Raw genomic sequence first — 19,716 nt, 5'->3', positions numbered from 1 at the left:
GAGCAGAGAAGGCTCGATGATTAGAGGGGGGAGGGGGGAAAAGAGATTGCCTTTGACTGATCCAATCCTCTTGTCAGTGTGCGTCAACCTGTTTCAGTATTGCCCTGCACTCATGGTCAGTGTGATGTGCAGCGTTGACTTGCTTCTTGGAGGGATCTTTAATCGCAATGGTTTCTAGGCTGGCCTACTACCTCCACCTCAGGTAATACCTGCACGTTTTGTGATTGGATGTAATGATGAACAAGTTTCTGCGTTATGGTTTGTGTGGTAGTCAGGTTGGAACCGTGTAGTAGTCTAGCGGAAGTTTGGTGGTGAATTCGGTGATGTGTTTTAAACTAATATGAATAACGAATCAATCCCTCGTTATTCATTCCTCAATGCCTCCGAAACTGCAGTACCTATTTATTAAATATTAACTAACAATGCCGTGTTAACGAACTAATCTTACCATACTTCTTACAAAAATGTAATTCGGTATCCTAAACGGGTACCCTGTATTATATTGTATATATATATAAATAAATATATATATATCAATATATCAATATATATATATATATACACTCCTTTATCACATTCCCATATGCCATTATTTGTGAGATAGTGTCGCTTTAACAAAACAGCAGGGGGCGCCACAATCCGCTGTAATCCCATGGCTCGTGTGCACAGTGCACACCCTCTCCGTTACCAGTAGTTTGTTCAGCCAATCCCAGTGCGCTATTTTATCTGCACGGCCGCCTCTGTCCAGCCATGACTTGTTCAGGAAAAGTGGTAAAGAAGAGAGGGACGGGAGAGAGATAGGCGGCGTTCATTGTTTTCAAAATGAATCGGTCACAACACAGTTCACCAGAATGCATAGATAGATAGTGAGCGGAAAAAGATCAGGTCAGCAACACACTGGTGATTGGGTGTGTAATGACAGCATAAGAATAGAAAAAAACAAGAGGAAGAAGATAAAGAAAATTGAATATGAGTCGTCAGCAGCAGGAGTCCCAGGGAGTGGTTTTGACGGGTTACCATAGCAACGCCGAACTACTGCCGAAAAACGGAGTAATCGCCGCGGACCCCGACCCAATGCATCCGAGGTACAGTACAGAGAAGTGTGTCCGCAAGTGCCCGATCTCCGAAACTTCCCATGAAACTAAACGGAGCAAACGCATGCCTATCATATTCCACAGTGTGATTCATTGACTAAAGGTGACTGCGTGTTGCTATTTGAGTGACATAATAAGAGCAATTGAGCGAAGGTCAACAAGCGAGCGTTAATTTTGAACCGGGGAGCTTTTGGTATACCCATTTGTTGAGCATTGTTGTTAAGACCACGTTCACTATTATTGACATCATTGTAGGAAACGTGTGTGTGTGTGTGTGTGTGTGTGTGTGTGTGTGTGTGTGTGTGTGTGTGTGTGTGTGTGTGTGTGTGTGTGTGTGTGTGTGTGTGTTCATGCAGATACATGTGTCCTCAGTGAAAAGCCCACCTTTATGTGCAATAACAGCTTTAGATAGCTTATCTGGCCTTGTGCTTTTGTTTGTAGCTAATGCCTGTATGACCACCTCTGATAATGTGTGTGTGTGTGTGTGTGTGTGTGTGTGTGTGTGTGTGTGTGTGTGTGTGTGTGTGTGTGTGTGTGTGTAAGAGAGAGTTTGACACACAAGCGCAGTAGCATATTGTAAACATGTGGCCTACTGCTTGTATATTTAACAACTTGTGAGTGATACAGCGCGTGTTCAAGACATAATCAACACACACACCAGTACATATAGATTGATCCACCCACCCTCTCAGTGTGTGGCTGTGTGTGTGTGTGTGTGTGTGTGTGTGTGTGTGTGTGTGTGTGTGTGCACCCCCATGTATACGTGTTTGTTCCAGATGGCCTGTCCAGCTTGCTGGCAAAAAACAGCGTCACATTACAGCCAGCCTTTGTCTCACCTCTCCCAGCTGTGTGTGTGTGTGTGTGTGTGTGTGTGTGTGTGTGTGTGTGCCCTCTATGTGTGTGTTTGTGTATGTCCTCTTTGCGTGTGTGTGTGTCCTGTCTAGGTTGAAGGCTTGAAGGCTTAGTTTTGTGGCACATTGTTCCCCCCCCGTCCGGAAACGAGAGACAGGGGCAGAGTGACTGAGGGTCACAAACCCTCTGCTTACTGTGGTCTTCCTGCCTCACATGGGGAGGGGGGAGGAGGAGGAGGGGTAGGAGGAGGAGGAGGAGGAGGAGGAGGAAGAGGAACTACAGTAGCCCAAGGAGAACTTTTGGTTCCTCTCTTGCTCAGTCGGAAAAAACACACACCACTTGTTGTTCCTTGTCGACACGTTTGTTTCCGAATTGTATACACAATGTTTAAATCAAACCACTTATTTTTATTTAGTTCTGCATTCAATTGAGTCACTGGTCATCATTGGTTCATCTCCAGAAATAATTTCAGCAGTTGCCGTAGCAACATTGCTCTTACTCATTGCGGTTTGGCTGTTACCACGTCGTCCACCAGCATCTGTGTAACGCTGGAGGCTCACACAGCGGTGCTAAGTGGATTCACAGAGCTATGGCACTTTAACTGTGAACCTGAGTGGAACGGCTGCATCCTACGCAGCCTTCTGGGCTTGTCCATGCTGCCTAACACACAGGCTCAAGCGAATAACTGTGTATGACAGGCCCTTTCCCTTCCATGGGAGCATTGTACCATACAGGTTTTGTATCTAGGATGCAGTCTTAACAATAAGAAAATAAAAAGTATGGCTGGAAGGCTGCTGAGTGGACATCATTTTGCAGCCATTCTCTACAATAATCTGCTGCAAAATCCCCTATGGGTTGGGGGGAAGAATAGTGGTTCAACGAAAGGTACTGAGTTCAATCCCAAATATCTGTGCCATACCTTTAGCGATCCTTGTGCAAGATTGAGGTGATGTGAGCCTAACCCCTACCTGCATCTTAGTTACATGTGTCTGAATTCACTGTAAGCCACAAAAACTGCTGAATGACTAAATAGCATATTGGGTACTAGGGATCCAAATCCAGGGCATTTTTGATGGCAAGCAAAGGCAGGAAGGCCTTCATCGATATGCATACTTAGTTATGTCATAACAATGTTATTAAACCAATGTATTGGTCAGTCGGGCAGAGGCTTCCGAAAGATGGACCTGCAGCAACATTTTATGGCATTTAAGCTTGTAAACGTCGGAGATATGCTGCATGTGTAGGCTCCGCAAGATCTGTTCAGTGAGATCTGTGTCACGCCGGGAGACACCATGTGTCTGTTCATTCTGTGTGTGTGTGTGTGTGTGTGTGTGTGTGTGTGTGTGTGTGTGTGTGTGTGTGTGTGTGTGTGTGTGTGTGTGTGTGTGTGTGTGTGTGTGTTGAATTCACACAGCCTGATCAACAGGTGCCAGCTGACATCTGTGAGACAGTCTTTCTCTGTTTCGCTCTCTTTGTCACGCTTTGCTAGAAGTTAATTTTGAATGAGAGAAGTTGATTCATATGAGCAACAAACTATTCATTATTTCTTTGACATAGCTTTAACATTACAATGATTTATTTTGCGGGATGATTATGCTGAAATTCAGTAGCCTGGTTTGTTGCTGGGACCAGCTTAAACATGAATTTGACTAGGCCCATTTCCCTCCTTGTTTTTCAACACACGCGACCAATGGTAGTCGCTGATTGCCAACCCTTGGCAGGTGATAAGAGAAGTGTGTAGATAAAGGAACAAAGGATGGAAATCTTTTTTTTTATCTCTCTCTTGCAATGACCGCTACACAGGTGTGGCCCACCTCCTTTTCAAGACATTTACTGTTCTGCTTATAAAAATGTCTTCCAAACCAAGAGAATCCCAGATATAACAGATGTAGTATTGATGCAGCTATTGTCTTTCTATGTCTAACTTCTTGATTATTTCTGTGTTAGGGTTAACACAGAAATAACCCTAACCCTAACCCTTTTTCGAGGTGTGTGTGACTGCTGTTTAATGGTTTACGTCATCATTGGCTGAGGTTGTCTTGGGTTAAATTCTTAGTGTGGCAGTTAAACGTAGGAAGTAAAACGTGACTCAGTGAGTCACAGAAACTAAGATAAGGGATTTCCTAGGACACATCCAGCATCATCAGTGTCAAGGGACCAATCATTTCACTCATTTCAGTAGAGCCCTATCATTCACTAAGTACCCTATCAGAGCTGTAAACACAAGTGTCCAATGGTAATCACAATTAAACAGTGTCAAATTTCATAGTGTCCACTAAATGACGTATGCCGCATAGATCGATGTTGTAACCTGATCTCTAGACTTTATGTGTCTAAAAATAGTTTTGTGTGCTTGTTTGCTCAGCTCAGTTGTATAGTGCTGAAGCCATATTTTATATATAGCTTGTGCTGGGAATAAATGATTAACCAGGTATGTGTGTGTGTTTGTGTGTGTGTGTGTGTGTGTGTGTGTGCGCGTGCGTGCCATGCACTAGAGTTACCAAGCCATGGCTTGTCATCCTGCTAAAAGCAATGTCTTCCTAGCTTAAGTGTGTACGGATGTCAAAAAGTGTGTGTGAAATGGGGCTCCCTGTGGTGTTTGGCCTGGGGACAGGAATTTCTGGTTCATAATGCATTCCAGATAATGCCAAGTTAATGAATATCAAGTTACTGCTATCGGTATGTAGCTAAGGCCCCCGAAAACAGGATTACTGGTAATATCAAACTTTGTGGTTTTAGTGACGGAAAGTATGTAAACTAGCCTAGTCTAGCTGGGCCTGGACCCTTCAGCTGTACTAGAAGATGAAAAATAATAGTGTATTTGGGGCAAACGTGATTCAAAAAGGCTTTGACCCACTTGGAATGGTAGAGAGTATTAAATGAGCAATGTTGGCGTCTCAATGTTGTAATTTCCTGTCACATTGAGGAGGTTGGGAGAGTGGTGGAAAGAGGGGAGCTATGTGAAACTGCAGAATCCCTTGCCTTTTAATACATAACAGAAAGAGGGACACAGGAAGAAAGAGAGAGCTTTATTGTACAATCTATTCAGTATAATTGGACATTTTCTTGTAGAATGGGCAACGTGACAGATTTACATTTTCCTTTATTCAAATCAATGTTACTTTTGTCGCAGTAGGAGATCTGACCTTTTGCTGTAATCTCCCTGGGAACACTGTTTACAAAGTAAGTGTAACACTCTCACGCGCCTGACACTCTGTGTCTGCTACAGCTCACCACACTGTTGTTTATACTCTTGCTATGTTCTTGAATAGCTCTCTGCAATATCTGATGTATTATAACATAGCTGTATGGTAAGTAGAACACAATGACACCGCTAATGGGTGGATAACTAATGAGTGTGGCTCATTATGGCTACGGTTGCCTTTGGACCTATCGGGTTTCAGCCATTCAGTTTGTGGAGATTAGCCTCAGACACTTCCTTAGTGTGACGTCACAGGGTCCAATGGGAGGCCAGGTAAACACACAGAGGAACTCACCTGGATGATGAGAACCAGTTTTAGTATAACACAAAGAAAGAACCTTAGATCATGAAAACCAAAAATCTAGAATAAGGACATATGTTGGTTGTGCAATTGATGGTAATGGTAACATTATTTAAACCTTTTCAACCCCCTGTTGTATGAGTTGGTTGAAATCGTACCCAAGATGCCTGTAAAGGCACTAGTTGGCTATTCTGTCTGCCAGTCTACTCCATGCAACCGCTAAAGGGCCACTGAAAGTTGCTGACTTTGAATTTTATTCAAAATAATCACTGTGTGAGTACTCGCACTGATGCCCCAGTTCCCCTTGACACACACACACACACACACAGACACACAGACGCACACGCGCACAGACAACAGATGCATGCACACAGTGCTGAGTGTGACATTCTTGTCTGGTGTCCCCTGTTGTCGAGGAGCAAAAATCTGTACTGTTTTACTCGTGTTTCACACAATTCTTCACACATTTTCTGCCACAAAGGGCTGGTTAAGTTCTGTCACATTAGCAACTCCTAGCAGTAACTTATTGGCTTAATGTTTATTGCAGGCTGCTAATGTAGCAATTTAGTTCCCAAATGTTACTGTTGAATGGCATTGAATAAATTAAGTCATTATTACCTGTGGAGTTCTCGTGAAATTGACCCATCATTCAGTCACCATGGTTGAGGCTGAATTGTTAAAGATCCCATGGCATGCTATTTTATGGATGCTTTAGGTGTTAGTGGGCCCCTAATACAGTACTTACAGACGTTCAAGAAATTCAGCCTTGGTGCAGAGTTACAGCCACTACAACACTGCCACTGCCACTCCCACAATGAGCTCTCCACAAACGTGCCGTTTTTAGAGGCGGGTCAAGGTGGAGGGTGGGGGTGTGGCCCTGAGCAGCTTGTGGCCACGGTACCATGCGCTAGTGTTTACAGTGGAACACTGAACACTCTGGGTGCTCCGGTGGGAGTCCTGGAGCTCTATATCTAAATGATATCATATTATATTTAGATATCTATATAATATAATATATTATCATGGTCAAAAGCTGTTTGTTTGTTGTGTTTGCGACTTCGGATGATATTATGAATCTCAAACGACTGCGTCGGGTTCTCAGACGCCTCTGGTTCTTCCACTTCCACGTCAATATTAAGTACAGACTGAACCACGAAATGGAGGAGAAAGGGATTGTTGCCCGAGATTGTTGCCCGGGGTTGTCTGCGTCGGGTTGGTTGAGAAGGAAACCGCGACATGGAGGAGAAAAGGATTGTTGCCCAGGATTGTCCGTCGGAGCCCCGCTGCACGCTGCCAGTTGCCCAGGGTTGTCTCCTGCCAGAGCCCCGCTGCCCGCCCCCGGGGCTGCCCGCCCAGCCCCGCTGCCCACTGAATGCCCCCAGGGCTGCCGGGGCTGCCCGCCCAGCCCCGCTGCCACTACAGCTGGGCTCCGACGGACAATCCTGGGCAACAATCCTTTTCTCCTCCATCTCGTGGTTCCCAATTCCTTCTCAACCAACCCGACGCAGTCTAGTCTTTTCACCAAATGGGAGCTTTATGCAAGCTTGCGTTATTGTGTTGCGTGTTTTGCACCATAACACCAACAGCAGAACGGTTATCCAAATAACAAACACTTGCGTTACAGTGTGTGTATTCACACACACACATGTGGCGCTCGCACGGTCCTAGCTCATTGTCTCATTGGCGGGCCAAATTCTCTGGGCGGGCTAAGCAGAGAAAGGGGAGGTAACCTGGCCCTATATGACGACATATGGGGCCAGAAGCCAAATCGAAGCGTTTCAGCAATCCTTTTTTCAAAGGCGGAGCAAGATACCTACTTCTCGGTTTACACCTAATGCAATTTTTAGCTAATGGGGGACCATAGGGAGGCTAGGGGAACTCAACTTAATGTTAGAAAACCTCATAAAGTGAAATTTTCATGCCATGGGACCTTTAAAGTTCCTTTAAAGGTGTTTTTTTGTTTACAGTCTTTCTTAAAACACCCAGCATCATAAAGGTTGTAATTATTCTGACGTAATTGTGAATTTTGTGCATGTATGTGTGTGCACATGTGTGTGCACGTGGGCACAACACGCAAGTACAGATGAAGGCAAAAGTACAGCATGCTGCTTGAGCCTGATAAGAAAAGGTGTGAATAAGGATCCTTAAACCCCTTACATTTTACCTGAAACCAATTCTCTTCAGAGTGGCCAGGCCAGGGGAAGCTAAAATTGCATCTGTAAGCACTACAATCAAGGAAGGAAGGCAGGAAATCTGCTGTATGCTATGATAATCTTAGGCTGTAATTGATCTTAAACTTATTCAAGGTTCATGCAGAGATATAAAAATGTTAATCTGTCTGAATATGTGTCTGTGATCTTCCTGTGTTTGTCAAAGCATTATCTATCTGCGAACTGAGTCTGTCTTCCCATGTCGCTTTGCTTCGCTACATTCTGTGGCGATGATGACCTTTTCAGGACTATGCAACAACAGTCTATGCCTCTCTTTCTTTTTGTCAGTGCTTATGGGCTTGTCCCTTACTACTTAATAAACCTGTCTGTCTTTCCGTCTGTTTCGCTGTCTGCCAGTCTCTGTTTGTTTGTCGGTCCTCAAGTGTGTGTGTGTGTGTGTGTGTGTGTGTGTGTGTGTGTGTGTGTGTGTGTGTGTGTGTGTGTGTGTGTGTGTGTGTGTGTGTGTGTGTGTGTGTGTGTGTGTGTGTGTGTGTGTGTGCCTGCGACAGTGTGTGAATGGCTTGTTACTCTGTCCCATCTGACTGACCTGAGCCGTGTCAGGTGTCCAGTCTAACCACTCCTCTCTCTCTCTCCCTCCCTCCCTCTCTCTTGCCCTCCCACCCCCCTCCCCCACCTCGACAGCCGCAGGATGGGCCACTACAATGTGCAACAGAACAACACGTCCGAACATGGCCTCAAAGCCACCAGCGGTGCTGCCCAACCTCCGTCGCAACAGGCCAGCCCCGTCTGCACGCGCTACCCCAAAACACATCCCGGGAGCAGCCCCAGGTCGGACGCCAGCCCCAGGCTCCGGCCTGGCTCCCACCCGGCCTACCAGCGCTGCAACTCCCAGGTGGATTTTTGTTGTTGTTGATTTTAGTGGTATCTTATCTTGTTTTATTTCATGCATGACTGGCTGATTCATTTATGATCAGGGTCAACACTGAGGAATGTACAGGCCTCATGCCTCACACTTTTTCCATCCCCCTTGGGAGAGGGGGACAGGGAGTCAAACACCCTCACTACTACGGTACACTTTTGGTGGCGACCACAATAACCTTTATTTTGATAACCTTTATTTTGACCTTTATTTTTATTATATGATATTTTGACTATAATACCAGAAGAAAAGTGTGCTTACTGGCCCTTCCAGTTGAAGGACAGCTGTGTGGCTGTTTATGCCTCGGATGTCGGCTTTGTTGACTTGTTCTTCTTTTTCTCTTAACTCATTGTCACTCACTTATTGTTTGCGGAACTATTCCCCATGTTTGTCTTAGTTTTGTATGTATGTGTAGAGGTGAAAAATATCTTCCTCCTCAGTTCATCCTTTGAAATAGAGTTATAAAGGGTCCACACACATTTGAATTGTGTGTGAAGTGTTTTTTTTTGTCTCGGTCTATCCCTCCGTATCTTCATAACATTTCTGTCCATACAGGTCCTAGCATGTTGTCAGTGTGTGTGAGTTTGCGTGGCTATGCTCTCTCTCTCTCTCTCTCTCTCTCTCTCTCTCTCTCTCTCTCTCTCTCTCTTTCTCTCTCCTGTTTATCAGTCTCTCTCTGCTTCTTCCCGGGACTTCATCTCTGCGTCGTCTGTCTTTGTTCTCCAGGACTCTCTGGGCGAACTGGCGATGGACGACTACTGGAAGGAGGTGGAGAACATCTCCTGCTCTGGGGGTGGAGATGGTGGAAGCGCAGGGAGGGGGGAGTCCGGGGGAGAGGTCCAAGAGGACGACCAGCAGAAAGTTTCAGAAGGTACGGCAAAGAAAAAATGTGAGGGAGTTCTTTTTCGTTTGTGTGATGTCTCTCAGCCTCACTGAAGGGGAGTATTTATCGCTACACGTACACTGTTAAGATACTGTGTTGATTTTATAACGAAACCTTGTGTTGCACTTTGTCCGGGGAATGCAAATGCCTCTCCGTATAAGGACGTCAGTGTTTATTTTGGTGTACCTGTGTGTCTATGCTGTAGTAGATACAAGACTGAAAACCCTGGCATCAAAGTACACACACGCAGACAGACACACAGACAGACCACCACACACACACACACACACACACACACACACACACACACACACACACACACACACACACTTGTTAAAAAAGAATGTTGTCACAATCTTGTGTGTGAGTGTTGAAGAGGGCAAAGGAGAGGAAACACGGCAGCTCTGGTAGCTTGTGTTGATGGATGCTACTGTTGATCTGCACGATTCCAAGTGTTAGCCATTTAGAAAGAGCTTAGACTAGAGCTATTGTTCGCCAACACAAACACAATGTGTCCTGTGTGTGTGTCTGTCCTGCCGGGAGTTCCTCTTTCCCTTTCCTGGGCATAGGATGTCCATATCCTTATGTATTTAAAAGTATAGGTATGATGACAAATGTAATAATCCTATCTTTCCGTTATCATTTAATCGTCTCCTCTCTGCAGAGGGAGAGTCGGAAGAGGCGTGGCTGGCGGAGGCGGGACTTACGGGGCTGTTTGATGATTCGCTGACTCCGGACCAGGATCAGGTGTCCATCATCTTGCTACTTTGTGGGCATAATTGTGTCGTTGGTTGTGTACATTTTTAATTTTTAATTGGAAGACCATGTGAAATTGTCTAAGTAGACGGCATTACAGATATGTCTGCAACATCCAACATACAGGCAACTTACCCATTGGAAAACTGTTCTATCCGTCATGCAGCTGGCCGGACACCACCTGGGATGTCACCTTAGGGTCGATTTATCAAAAAATGCTTCTGACGACACATCAACAACATCCCACCTGTTGGTTAAAACGTGGGGCCCCCTTTTAATAAACAATGTTCATTGTGATGAACAGGAAGAGGACAGCGCTGTCTTCCTGTCCACGCTAACCCGGGCCCAGGCGGCAGCCGTGGAGCGCCGCGTGGTCTCGCTGCAGACGCTGAAGAGACGCAACCGCCAGCACGCCCCCGACGTCAGGGACATCTTCAGGAGCCCCGAGACGCACACCCCCACAAAGGCATGTATGGCGGGACGGGGGCAGAGCAGGCCCACGAGACAGCCAGTGTGGTTAAGGAAACTGTGTGATGAATTACAGTGTATGGAAAATACAGCTGAAATAACATTCACGTATGCAAAGTGCATTTGGTTTTACTCCCAGTGCTTTCAGCCATAATGCAATACAACTGTCATTTTGCTGATAATTCACAGCAGCATTTTAGATTAAGGCTTGTTTGATATTTTTGTTGGGGTTCAGGTTAAGGATATTGTTGTATGCTTGTAGAAGGTTTACGGTAATTTGTATGAATACATGAATGAACTTGTATGTAGTCACTCTAAGTCAAATGAGTGTCTTTGCTAACTTTAGAGTCACCTTGACTTTGAGTTGAGAGGAGCCCGTCCACTCATTGACAGACAAGATAATGTGTAACTCAGAGGCAGCCAACTGAATCATGGTTGAACATATATGTTATTTCTTGTTAAATATTGACATGCCGTGTGAGAATCTCACATGTCTTGTGTGTTGCAGGTTGACGAGGCCACCATTCTGGAAGAGAAGAGTGAGAACCAAGAAAAGGATGTGGCTTTTAATGGTATGTGAAGCATTAATACAAGTGCTGTAAGTACACAGTGGTTGAATGTCCCCAGTTTGAACTCGGGACATTTTTCCTGCCATTCCAACAATTCCAACATTTGCATTGTTTTGAACTGCAGCTCTCACTTTTCTTTTCAAAATTTTTGAGATTATGAGAAATTATTAAATCCATCAATACACTCCAAAATAAATTAGACCGTGGCTCAATCAACTCAGATGCCTTTATCCTTTCTTCTTCGCTTGAGGGAAGAAATGGGTTAGAAAGTACAATGTAACACAGGGGAAGTGCAGTGAAGGCTACACCAGCAGTATATTAACCTGTATTGCGTTTATGTAAATGTGCCCGCTTCTTTTGTGAGCAAATAATTTAATTGTCCTTACATTGTGTGTCTATTGACTGTGTTTCTCTGTATGTATTCCCGCCTGTCTGTGTGTGTGCTACAGCAACGCACGTTTCTGAAGAGACGGAGACGGAATGGAATGACAAGTTATCCTTCTCAGAGCAGGCACTCAATTACAAGGAACACTGTCAAAGGTTAAAGGTCGTGTCCAGTCCAAAACCTCTGCACTCACCTGATGACAAACTACCGGTATGTCTCTCTCGCTCTCTCTTTTGCGCTCTCTCTCGTGTGCGCACGATGTCTCTCTCACTCTCTCTCCGCTTCAGAGACGCCTTCATGTAAACAAATGCAACACATTTCTACTCTAACTTAATCTATTACCCTCTGGGTCCTCATCCAACAGTTGAGTGTACCTATTGTATTGTTGTATTGTGTAACCTATTGATTACTACTGAAGATATATTAGTTCCCCTCATGAGATCAATGAAGACAAAGTGAGGCCCTACAACAATAGAAGAGGGGTAGGCCACTCACAAAAGAGAGACTTGGCAAAGGAAAGAGGACATAAGTCCTGTGTCGTTCCCTGTGTCTCGTGCCACGCCCGATTCCAGCGTGACATCGCCACGGCAACGACGGAAACACGTCGGCCGGCTGTGTGGTTTTTCATCACGGGAGAGCGCATCCTCTGCTTTGTATTGCAAACAATAGTCGAGGGGGGAAAGGAAAATAAAGTTTGGGGAAGGACCGGTAAAGTATTCGCCCCCCCTGGGTGGAACAGAGACACCGAGAGAACCGTCACAGGAGGTGCTAATGGCTCAGCCACAGAGCAGGGCCGCAGCCCATTGGTCAGAGGATTCAGGGGAGAATCTGATACAGCGCTTCCATGATTTGCTTCAACAGGAATGTTTTTTTAGTCATCGTATGTCAGAGGAGTGTCTCCCTTTCCGTTACGGTCGTCTGTAAGATCATAATAAGCTGCATGGTTTTGTTCCACGCTGGCTGCAAAGTTGTTGCTACCTCTATTTTATTCTTATTCAATCATATTTTGATGTGCTTCCTGCTTTGTGAATTGCTGATACAATCCAACTTTAAATATATGAAAATGACACTCAAATATAGTGCATACATTTAGAGCACGAGCGGTATTAACAAATTAGCATTTGTTAATAATCTAAGTCAGTGTGCAGGGTGCTCCTGAAGTATTGTTTGTTTGGACTTTAGTAGTTGTTAGTTAGGTTGGTAGTTACAGTGTTTAACTTTAGCGCCACCTGGTGACCATGATTGGTAAATGCTATTTGAACATATTTGATGGGAAGGATGTTGATTTGCTGATCCCTTTTCCCCCTCATTCTCTCCAGAACTTCAAGTTGATTCAGGATAAGACGGGCCAGACAAGAATAGGAGACCTTTCTTCACTGGATATGAAAAAGGTCATTACTTATTAGCACCATGTGTGCCAATATATATACTTAACATTTATTAGAACATGCATCAGGATTTCCCATGTGTTTCAACGTATGTATCTATGGTCTATAAGGTACGACGGCTGGTGCTTATAGAGATGACGGCCCTCTTTGACACTTGTGGGATAGACCCCAAATCCCACAAAGCTGTTAAAGTCAAGGCTAAAGGTAAACAGCCCTCACGTGACCTCACCAAACACAGACTTAAACACACGCACGCTTAAACACACACTCATATATACTTAAACACACATACTTAAACACACACACATGCTTAACATGGAAAGAAAAGTATGCGTGACTAAATGGACATAAGCGCAAACAGATGAGATGAGGTCTTTCATTACTCAAGGAACGAACACACACACACACACACACAGACACACGCACACACACACACACACACACACACACACACACACACAATGACCCACTAAACGTCATACTCAAAAACGCACGTACAGGGTCACATCGAGGTGAACGTTTCCGTAGACCTTGAAGAACCTCACACAGGCCACGTTTACTTACTGCATTGGTCCCAAACATATCTGAAGATCAGTTCTTCTACACATCATTGGACTTGACTTTTTGCACACGTGTGTCATGTCATTGACACCGTTTCCTTTCACTGGGTCACAATGCGGATCCTGTCTGATGCTCTTACAGAGAGCGGTCTTTTCGGCGTTCCCCTCGCCACCCTGCTGGATCAGGACCAGAGACGACTGCCTGGGACCAAGGTGCCTCTCATACTGCAGAGGGTGAGCGCTCCGGCTCGGTGCTGTTCCGTTTAAACAGCAGTAATAGTAACAGGACCTTTGTTTACCTCTGTTTGCCATCTTGCAATATAGTCGACAACATGCCTTACAATATTAGCGTCACATGATGCGTCACAGGATACTCTTTTTGTGATGCGTCACAAAAAGAGTCGATTTAAAAGTAGAGAGTGGTACAAATATGAATATATATATATACACAAATTGCAGAAAGAAATCCTGTGAACTGTCTGTGTTGGTTTGACTGTTTTGTGTGTTTTGTGTCCTTTTCCTCCCAAGTTAATCAGTCATATCGAGGAAGAAGGGCTGAACACAGAGGGGTTACTACGGATCCCCGGAGCGGCCACTAGAGTCAAGGTTTGACAATTGATCACACTTTTTTAGCACAATTTAGCACTCTTTAATCGTCATGTGATATATTTGCCCACTTCACATGGCACTTTCACCTCCGGTTGGAGTCTATCAAACTTATTCTATAGCATAACTGTAAGACTAGAGCTATTCTTGGTACAATAACGTTAATGCCCTTGTCCGTCGTCGACCTGTTCCCATATCTAGTCGGTGTGCCAGGATCTGGAGTCTGGTTTCTACGAAGGTGCGTTTCCCTGGCAACAGCTGAAACAGCACGACGCTGCTAGCCTTCTGAAGAAGTTCATCCGGGAGCTTCCTCATCCCCTGCTGACCGTCAAGTACCTCAACGCCTTCATTGCCGTCGACAGTACGTGGTCCAATGGCGTCGGTTGGTTTTAAAGGAGACGTCATCGCCAACCACAATTGTACACAACACACGTATGAAGTGGTTCTCTCTGATAGAAGAGAAAAGCTCGGCCCTCTAGTAATTATACGAAGAGGTTGAACTTTAATTGCTAGAGGAAATCGGATGTGAAGAGAAAATAAGTTGTTCTTCCAACACGCTCCACACCTGTATGGCATTATTCAGTTCAATGAGTTTTAGCATTACGTAACTGTTAAAAACACCAAAAAATTGGGCCTGAAGTTTTTAACCTCAGAATCATTTGTGTGTGTGTTTCTGTGTGTTTACATGCAGAGCTCCCAACAAGGAAGCAACAGCTGCATGCCTTAAACCTGCTGGTTCTACTTCTTCCCGAGACCAACCGAGATACCCTGAAGGTACCCACACTTTCGTTTCAGTTCCTTCCATGGTTACCTGCTGGAGCAGTTTCATCCTGAGCTACTGTAGATATCTAACATTCTACTCTTGTATCCTCAGGTGTTGGTGGAGTTTTTCCAACGGGTGATCGACCGACAGGCTCAGAACAAGATGACTCTCAACAATGTCTCCGTCGTCATGGCACCCAACATGTTCATGTTCAAAGGGTACCGCTCCAAGGTTACCGGACAGCAGGAGATTTCCATGGCAACGAGCACGGCTAACATCGTGCGGCAGCTGATCAGATACCAGAGACTTCTTTGGACAGTAAGATGGAGTTCATCAGATAGACAATGAACCTGTGTTGTGATGTGATTTGTCATCGAACCATTAACCATTTATTGCATGCAATGGTAATCCACTTTAGTATTGCGATAGGGTTCCACTTTTTTAAGGGGCTCACTGCTATTATATATATAAAGCGTGACATAGAGATGTCAGATACAGCACACAACAACAATTGACAACACAGAGCCATATACAATACTATACAATGGGGTACATCCGTTATCTCAGAGCAGAACTGATGGTGTAGGCTGGGGGGGGTTAGTGGTGGTTAAAATCCAGCCTAGCCCACTTAACTTCCCAGAGAGCTGAGCTATGCCCATATACCAGCAGAGCTCTGCATCTGGGTGCAAGGAATGAATCTCCCTGTGCCTCCTTGTCCGCTCCCTCCCCCAGATCCCCAAGTTCATCCTGACGCAGGTCCGACAACAGAACACGGAGAACCAGCAGAAGTTGAACAGGGAGGGGGCAGTGAGGAAGCTTCTGAAGAAGATTGCCATCGACAAACCTACCGAAAAGACTGTTAATGAGGTGAGGGCTGGCATCACATGATGCACTCATTCAACCTCCAGGATGTAGCTGTCATGAGTTAATCTAACAACATCTATATGCACCTTTTTATTTATTTGCTGTCTGATGGAGCTTGGCTTTCACTTTCACATCACTTCCTGTGCACAAGAGATTTCCGAGTTGTGGTTGGTACTATGTCGACCAAAGAGGTTTCCAGAAGATTCAATCCCAAGCCAGACTTGGGTCTATCAAATGGTTAAATTGTGTATGTTTTAATAGTGATTTTGTATATACTCCACTAACAATACTAAGAGAGCGTAAGATGAACAATAATTAAAGTGATGCATTAGCTGACATTTGAAGGTATATGTTGATTCAACCAGAAACAGACCCATACATAAAATATCTGATGAAAGAGTAGAATGCCAAATCAAATTGCTGCACCAATCAGATCGCTAGTTTTGGAATCCTTTTGTATAAACCACAACTGAATTTTGGAGAAACCCGCTTGCCCCGTTCTCTTTAGTTTGTCTCAGGACAACTTTCTGGGTGGTTCCCATGAGAATACAGCCCTCCGAGCGTACCAATGCTTTCATGTTCACTTAGCCGTGTTTAAACCTGTCGTCAGGTCTCTATATCTCTCTATGGCCTCACACGCCTCTGTTTTTTATTTATCCCCCCTCTCTGCCTCTTGCTCTCGGCCTCTCTCCATGTGTATATTTCTCTCTTTTTCTGCCTCTCTCTGTCTCTCCCTCTGACTCTCTCTCTCTGTCCCTGTCTCTGTCTGTATCTCTCTCTCTCTATCTCGTTCTTTGTCTCTGTCTTGTTCTCTTTCTCTGTCTCTGTCTGTCTCTTTCTTTCTCTGTCTGTCTCTCCCTCTGTCTCTGTCTGTCTCTCCCTCTCCCTCTGTCTCTGTTTCGCCCTCTATCTCTGCCTCTGTCTCTCCCTCTCCCTCTCCCTCTGTCTCGCCCTCTATCTCTGCCTCTGTCTCGCCCTCTATCTCTGTCTCTGTCTCTCCCTCTCCCTCTCCCTCTCCCAGGAGGGTTCAGTTGGTTTTATCCGGGTCCAGGCGCCACAGTTCAACAAAGTCTCCATGGCGGTCCAGCTCACTGAAGAGTTACAGGCTGCTGACGTGCTCACAAGGTTCCTGAGCCAGGACCGGTAATATATTTACACTCACATACACACACACACACACACACACACACTAGTTATGTATATATATATACGCACACTCAATCACGTATCCTCCACTTTTCTTCCATCACTGTGTGTTTCCAAATTGGCACTCAGACAGAGTTTTGTCATCGTAATGCCCAACACGCTTGAGAGACGTTTTGTTGAGAGGGGGAACGTTTACGTCCCAAAAACACAAGATTCCTAATGGACAGTGTGGAGCCCTGACGTAAACATCATGTCCCGTAATAGGCGGCCATGACGGCTCCAAATTTGAGCATTAGCTTCTAAACCCTGCCGTGTTTGTAAACAACACAGTTTTGAGATGACAGTCTGCTTACAATGAGCCCCTGAATGTAATCAATGGGGAACCGAGTTTGATAGAAACCAAATGTTGTATATGCTTGAACGTGAAATGTAGAATTCAACTGATTTGAACCCAACCCTGCAGCAGTCCAATTCAGTTTCTGTAAATATCTATTTGCCGTGTCGATTACAGTGTTTAGAGTTGTACTTCAAAATTATTATCATTTGTTCTCTCTGTCTCTTGTGTTCGCTCATTGGTCCTCTCTGTCTCTTTATTTCTTTCCAGTTCAGTGCCTGTGAAGCGGGAAAATTTGTGTCTCTATGAGATTGGTGGAAATATCAGTAAGTGGAGCCTTGTCGTCTTATCAGGTGGAAATACAGCTGCTCTGCTGGAAATATAAGGTTTATTCTTAACTCCCTGTGTTTAAAGGAATTGTGTGTAATGGGTACAACCTATATGTGGGTATTATCAATACATGGAATGACACATTTCAAATCACTTTTACTTATGGTCATGGTGGTAACATTTTTTAGTGCGACACATAGCTGTGGACAAGCAATCTGCCGGATATGCAATACGACCAATTTCAGAATGTAAACGAGTCTATTGCTTTTTCTTAGCTTCTTACCTGTCAACCCTGATTGTATCTCTGCGCTGTGTCTCCATCCTTCTGGCTCCTCCCTCTCTTCCCAACGTCCCTCCACTCTCAGAGGAGAGGTGTCTGAATGAGGCGACATACATGAAGGACCTCTTCCAGCTGAACCCAGCAGCAGAGTGGGTCATCAAGACTGTCCAGCGATGATGAGACCCACACACCAAATTCTTGGACCCTCTCATTGGGCCCCGTTTGGGGGGTGCTGCAGGCTCTTATTGTGATAGAGACGTCACATGGTACTCTCCAGTTGTGGCTCTGTGTTAAAGATGACTAGGACTAGGGACTAGGAAGAGAGAGCAGAGCAACATGAGGTGCATACCGACGGAATCCTGCTGATGGCATTTAGGACTAGAACGTGTATATAGTCTGTGAATATGTTTTTTGGTTCCCATTTGCCTCATGTTCATTTGATGAATTGTACCCTTTTGTGACCACTATTTTCAGGTAAAAAGATGGTTCATTACATACCAGCGCTTGACGGAATGCATCATGTCCTTATTTAGTAGGACGAAATGCACTTGATAAAAACCCCATATACTTCCTGTATTATTTTTATAATAATATGGCCACAGGACAGCAATTTGATTCTGTATGTAATCACAAAGGTATTGCGATTAAAGGCTGTTATTTGTTGAAATTATATTCCTAACAAGCACACCATTTAAAATCAACCAAACCCTTTCATTGTTAAATTGATTTAAATTAAATCTAAAGACGAGTGACTGAACCACTACCAATGACAACAGTTTCTGCCAAACAAAGGCCTATACTGCAGAATCGCAGTACTACTGAGAGAATCTAGACACCTTAGGTGTTTAGTATGAGACTACAAGAGACATTTCTTGTAGTGGTCTAAGCACTTGTAGTTAGACATGTCGTTCACAGTTTCACATGTTTCAGTGTGACAGTGTTTCAGTGTGATGAAATTCAATTAAATAAGTTTCATCCCATAATAAGATGAACCACGAGTTGCAACAAGTATCTTATTTGGGATGAATGTAGACATAACTACTCTGAAACACAAAAGAAAAACAAAGTTCATGACAAATATTGATGTTATGGTGCACTCAGTAATAGAAGATTGTTGAATGATTAATGAAAAAATGTCAAACTAGACAACTAGTTGACTTGAAAGATGGCTTATTGAGTTGGATCGGGATTTCAAGTCCTCAGTAAAAACTAAAATTTTTGTTTTGGTGATATTTACAAATGGGTGGTAGGGCTTAACTTAAAGTGTGCCTTCCTCTGTGCAATTGGATGTCAATCAATACTGGCAAAGTGTAACAGTGTCACCAATATCAGGTTGTTTTTAAACTGACTGCCACATCTTCACCGTGAATATTGTTTTCATTGAAAGATATCTGCATTTGTATAATAACCACTTCTGAAATGACCACTAGAACTCTGTAAATAAATAATGTAGACTAATTATTGCCCTGCTTGTTTGTATTGTCTTGACTTGAGGCACTTAGAAGATGACATGATGTACAAACTCCATGTACATTCAAATATGAACACATAAAATAATAATAATAATCCACGTTACTATTGATAATATCCATTATTATTAGAAACATGTTTCACATATATCTATCTCTATCTCCATAAATGGAGAAATGTAAACGTACCCCCTCCCCCCCAGATTACTTGTACTGGTTTACAGGCCAATATTGGCCTCTCCAATATGGCGGCGACGTTGACGTATCTAAAGGACAATGTAGCGTCTATGAATATAGGTCTATGCTCGAGACGCTCTCTACTTGCCTTGAGAGTGCTTGGGTGTCGTGGACAAGTCTGCTAGTAGTCCAACCCTCA

General features: G+C 44.3%; 1 protein-coding gene across 2 annotated transcripts; it reads left to right on the top strand.

The window, feature by feature from the left end:
- The first annotated feature begins 788 nt into the window (after nt 1–788).
- arhgap18 (Rho GTPase activating protein 18) lies at nt 789–19,302 on the top strand. Of its 2 annotated transcripts, none has more exons than XM_084483465.1 (18): nt 789–1,085; nt 8,302–8,512; nt 9,266–9,410; nt 10,087–10,169; nt 10,483–10,644; nt 11,155–11,218; nt 11,665–11,810; nt 12,920–12,991; nt 13,099–13,192; nt 13,691–13,782; nt 14,077–14,154; nt 14,356–14,515; nt 14,846–14,928; nt 15,029–15,235; nt 15,650–15,784; nt 16,803–16,924; nt 17,532–17,587; nt 17,957–19,302. In XM_084483465.1, exons 1-18 carry the CDS (start codon nt 970–972, stop codon nt 18,046–18,048), a joined length of 2,118 nt encoding a protein of 705 aa, XP_084339591.1. In that variant the 5' UTR covers nt 789–969; the 3' UTR covers nt 18,049–19,302. The 2 variants fall into 2 exon arrangements, with proteins under 2 accessions (XP_084339591.1, XP_084339590.1); XM_084483464.1 differs by having other exon boundaries at nt 14,356–14,536.
- Nucleotides 19,303–19,716: the final 414 nt, after the last annotated feature.

The sequence above is a fragment of the Micromesistius poutassou genome (assembly GCF_964030765.1).
Source record: "Micromesistius poutassou genome assembly, chromosome: 19".
Classification (NCBI taxonomy): domain Eukaryota; kingdom Metazoa; phylum Chordata; class Actinopteri; order Gadiformes; family Gadidae; genus Micromesistius; species Micromesistius poutassou.
The sequence above is the reverse complement of the archived record's forward strand: the minus strand, read 5'-3'. Positions and strand labels throughout refer to the sequence as shown.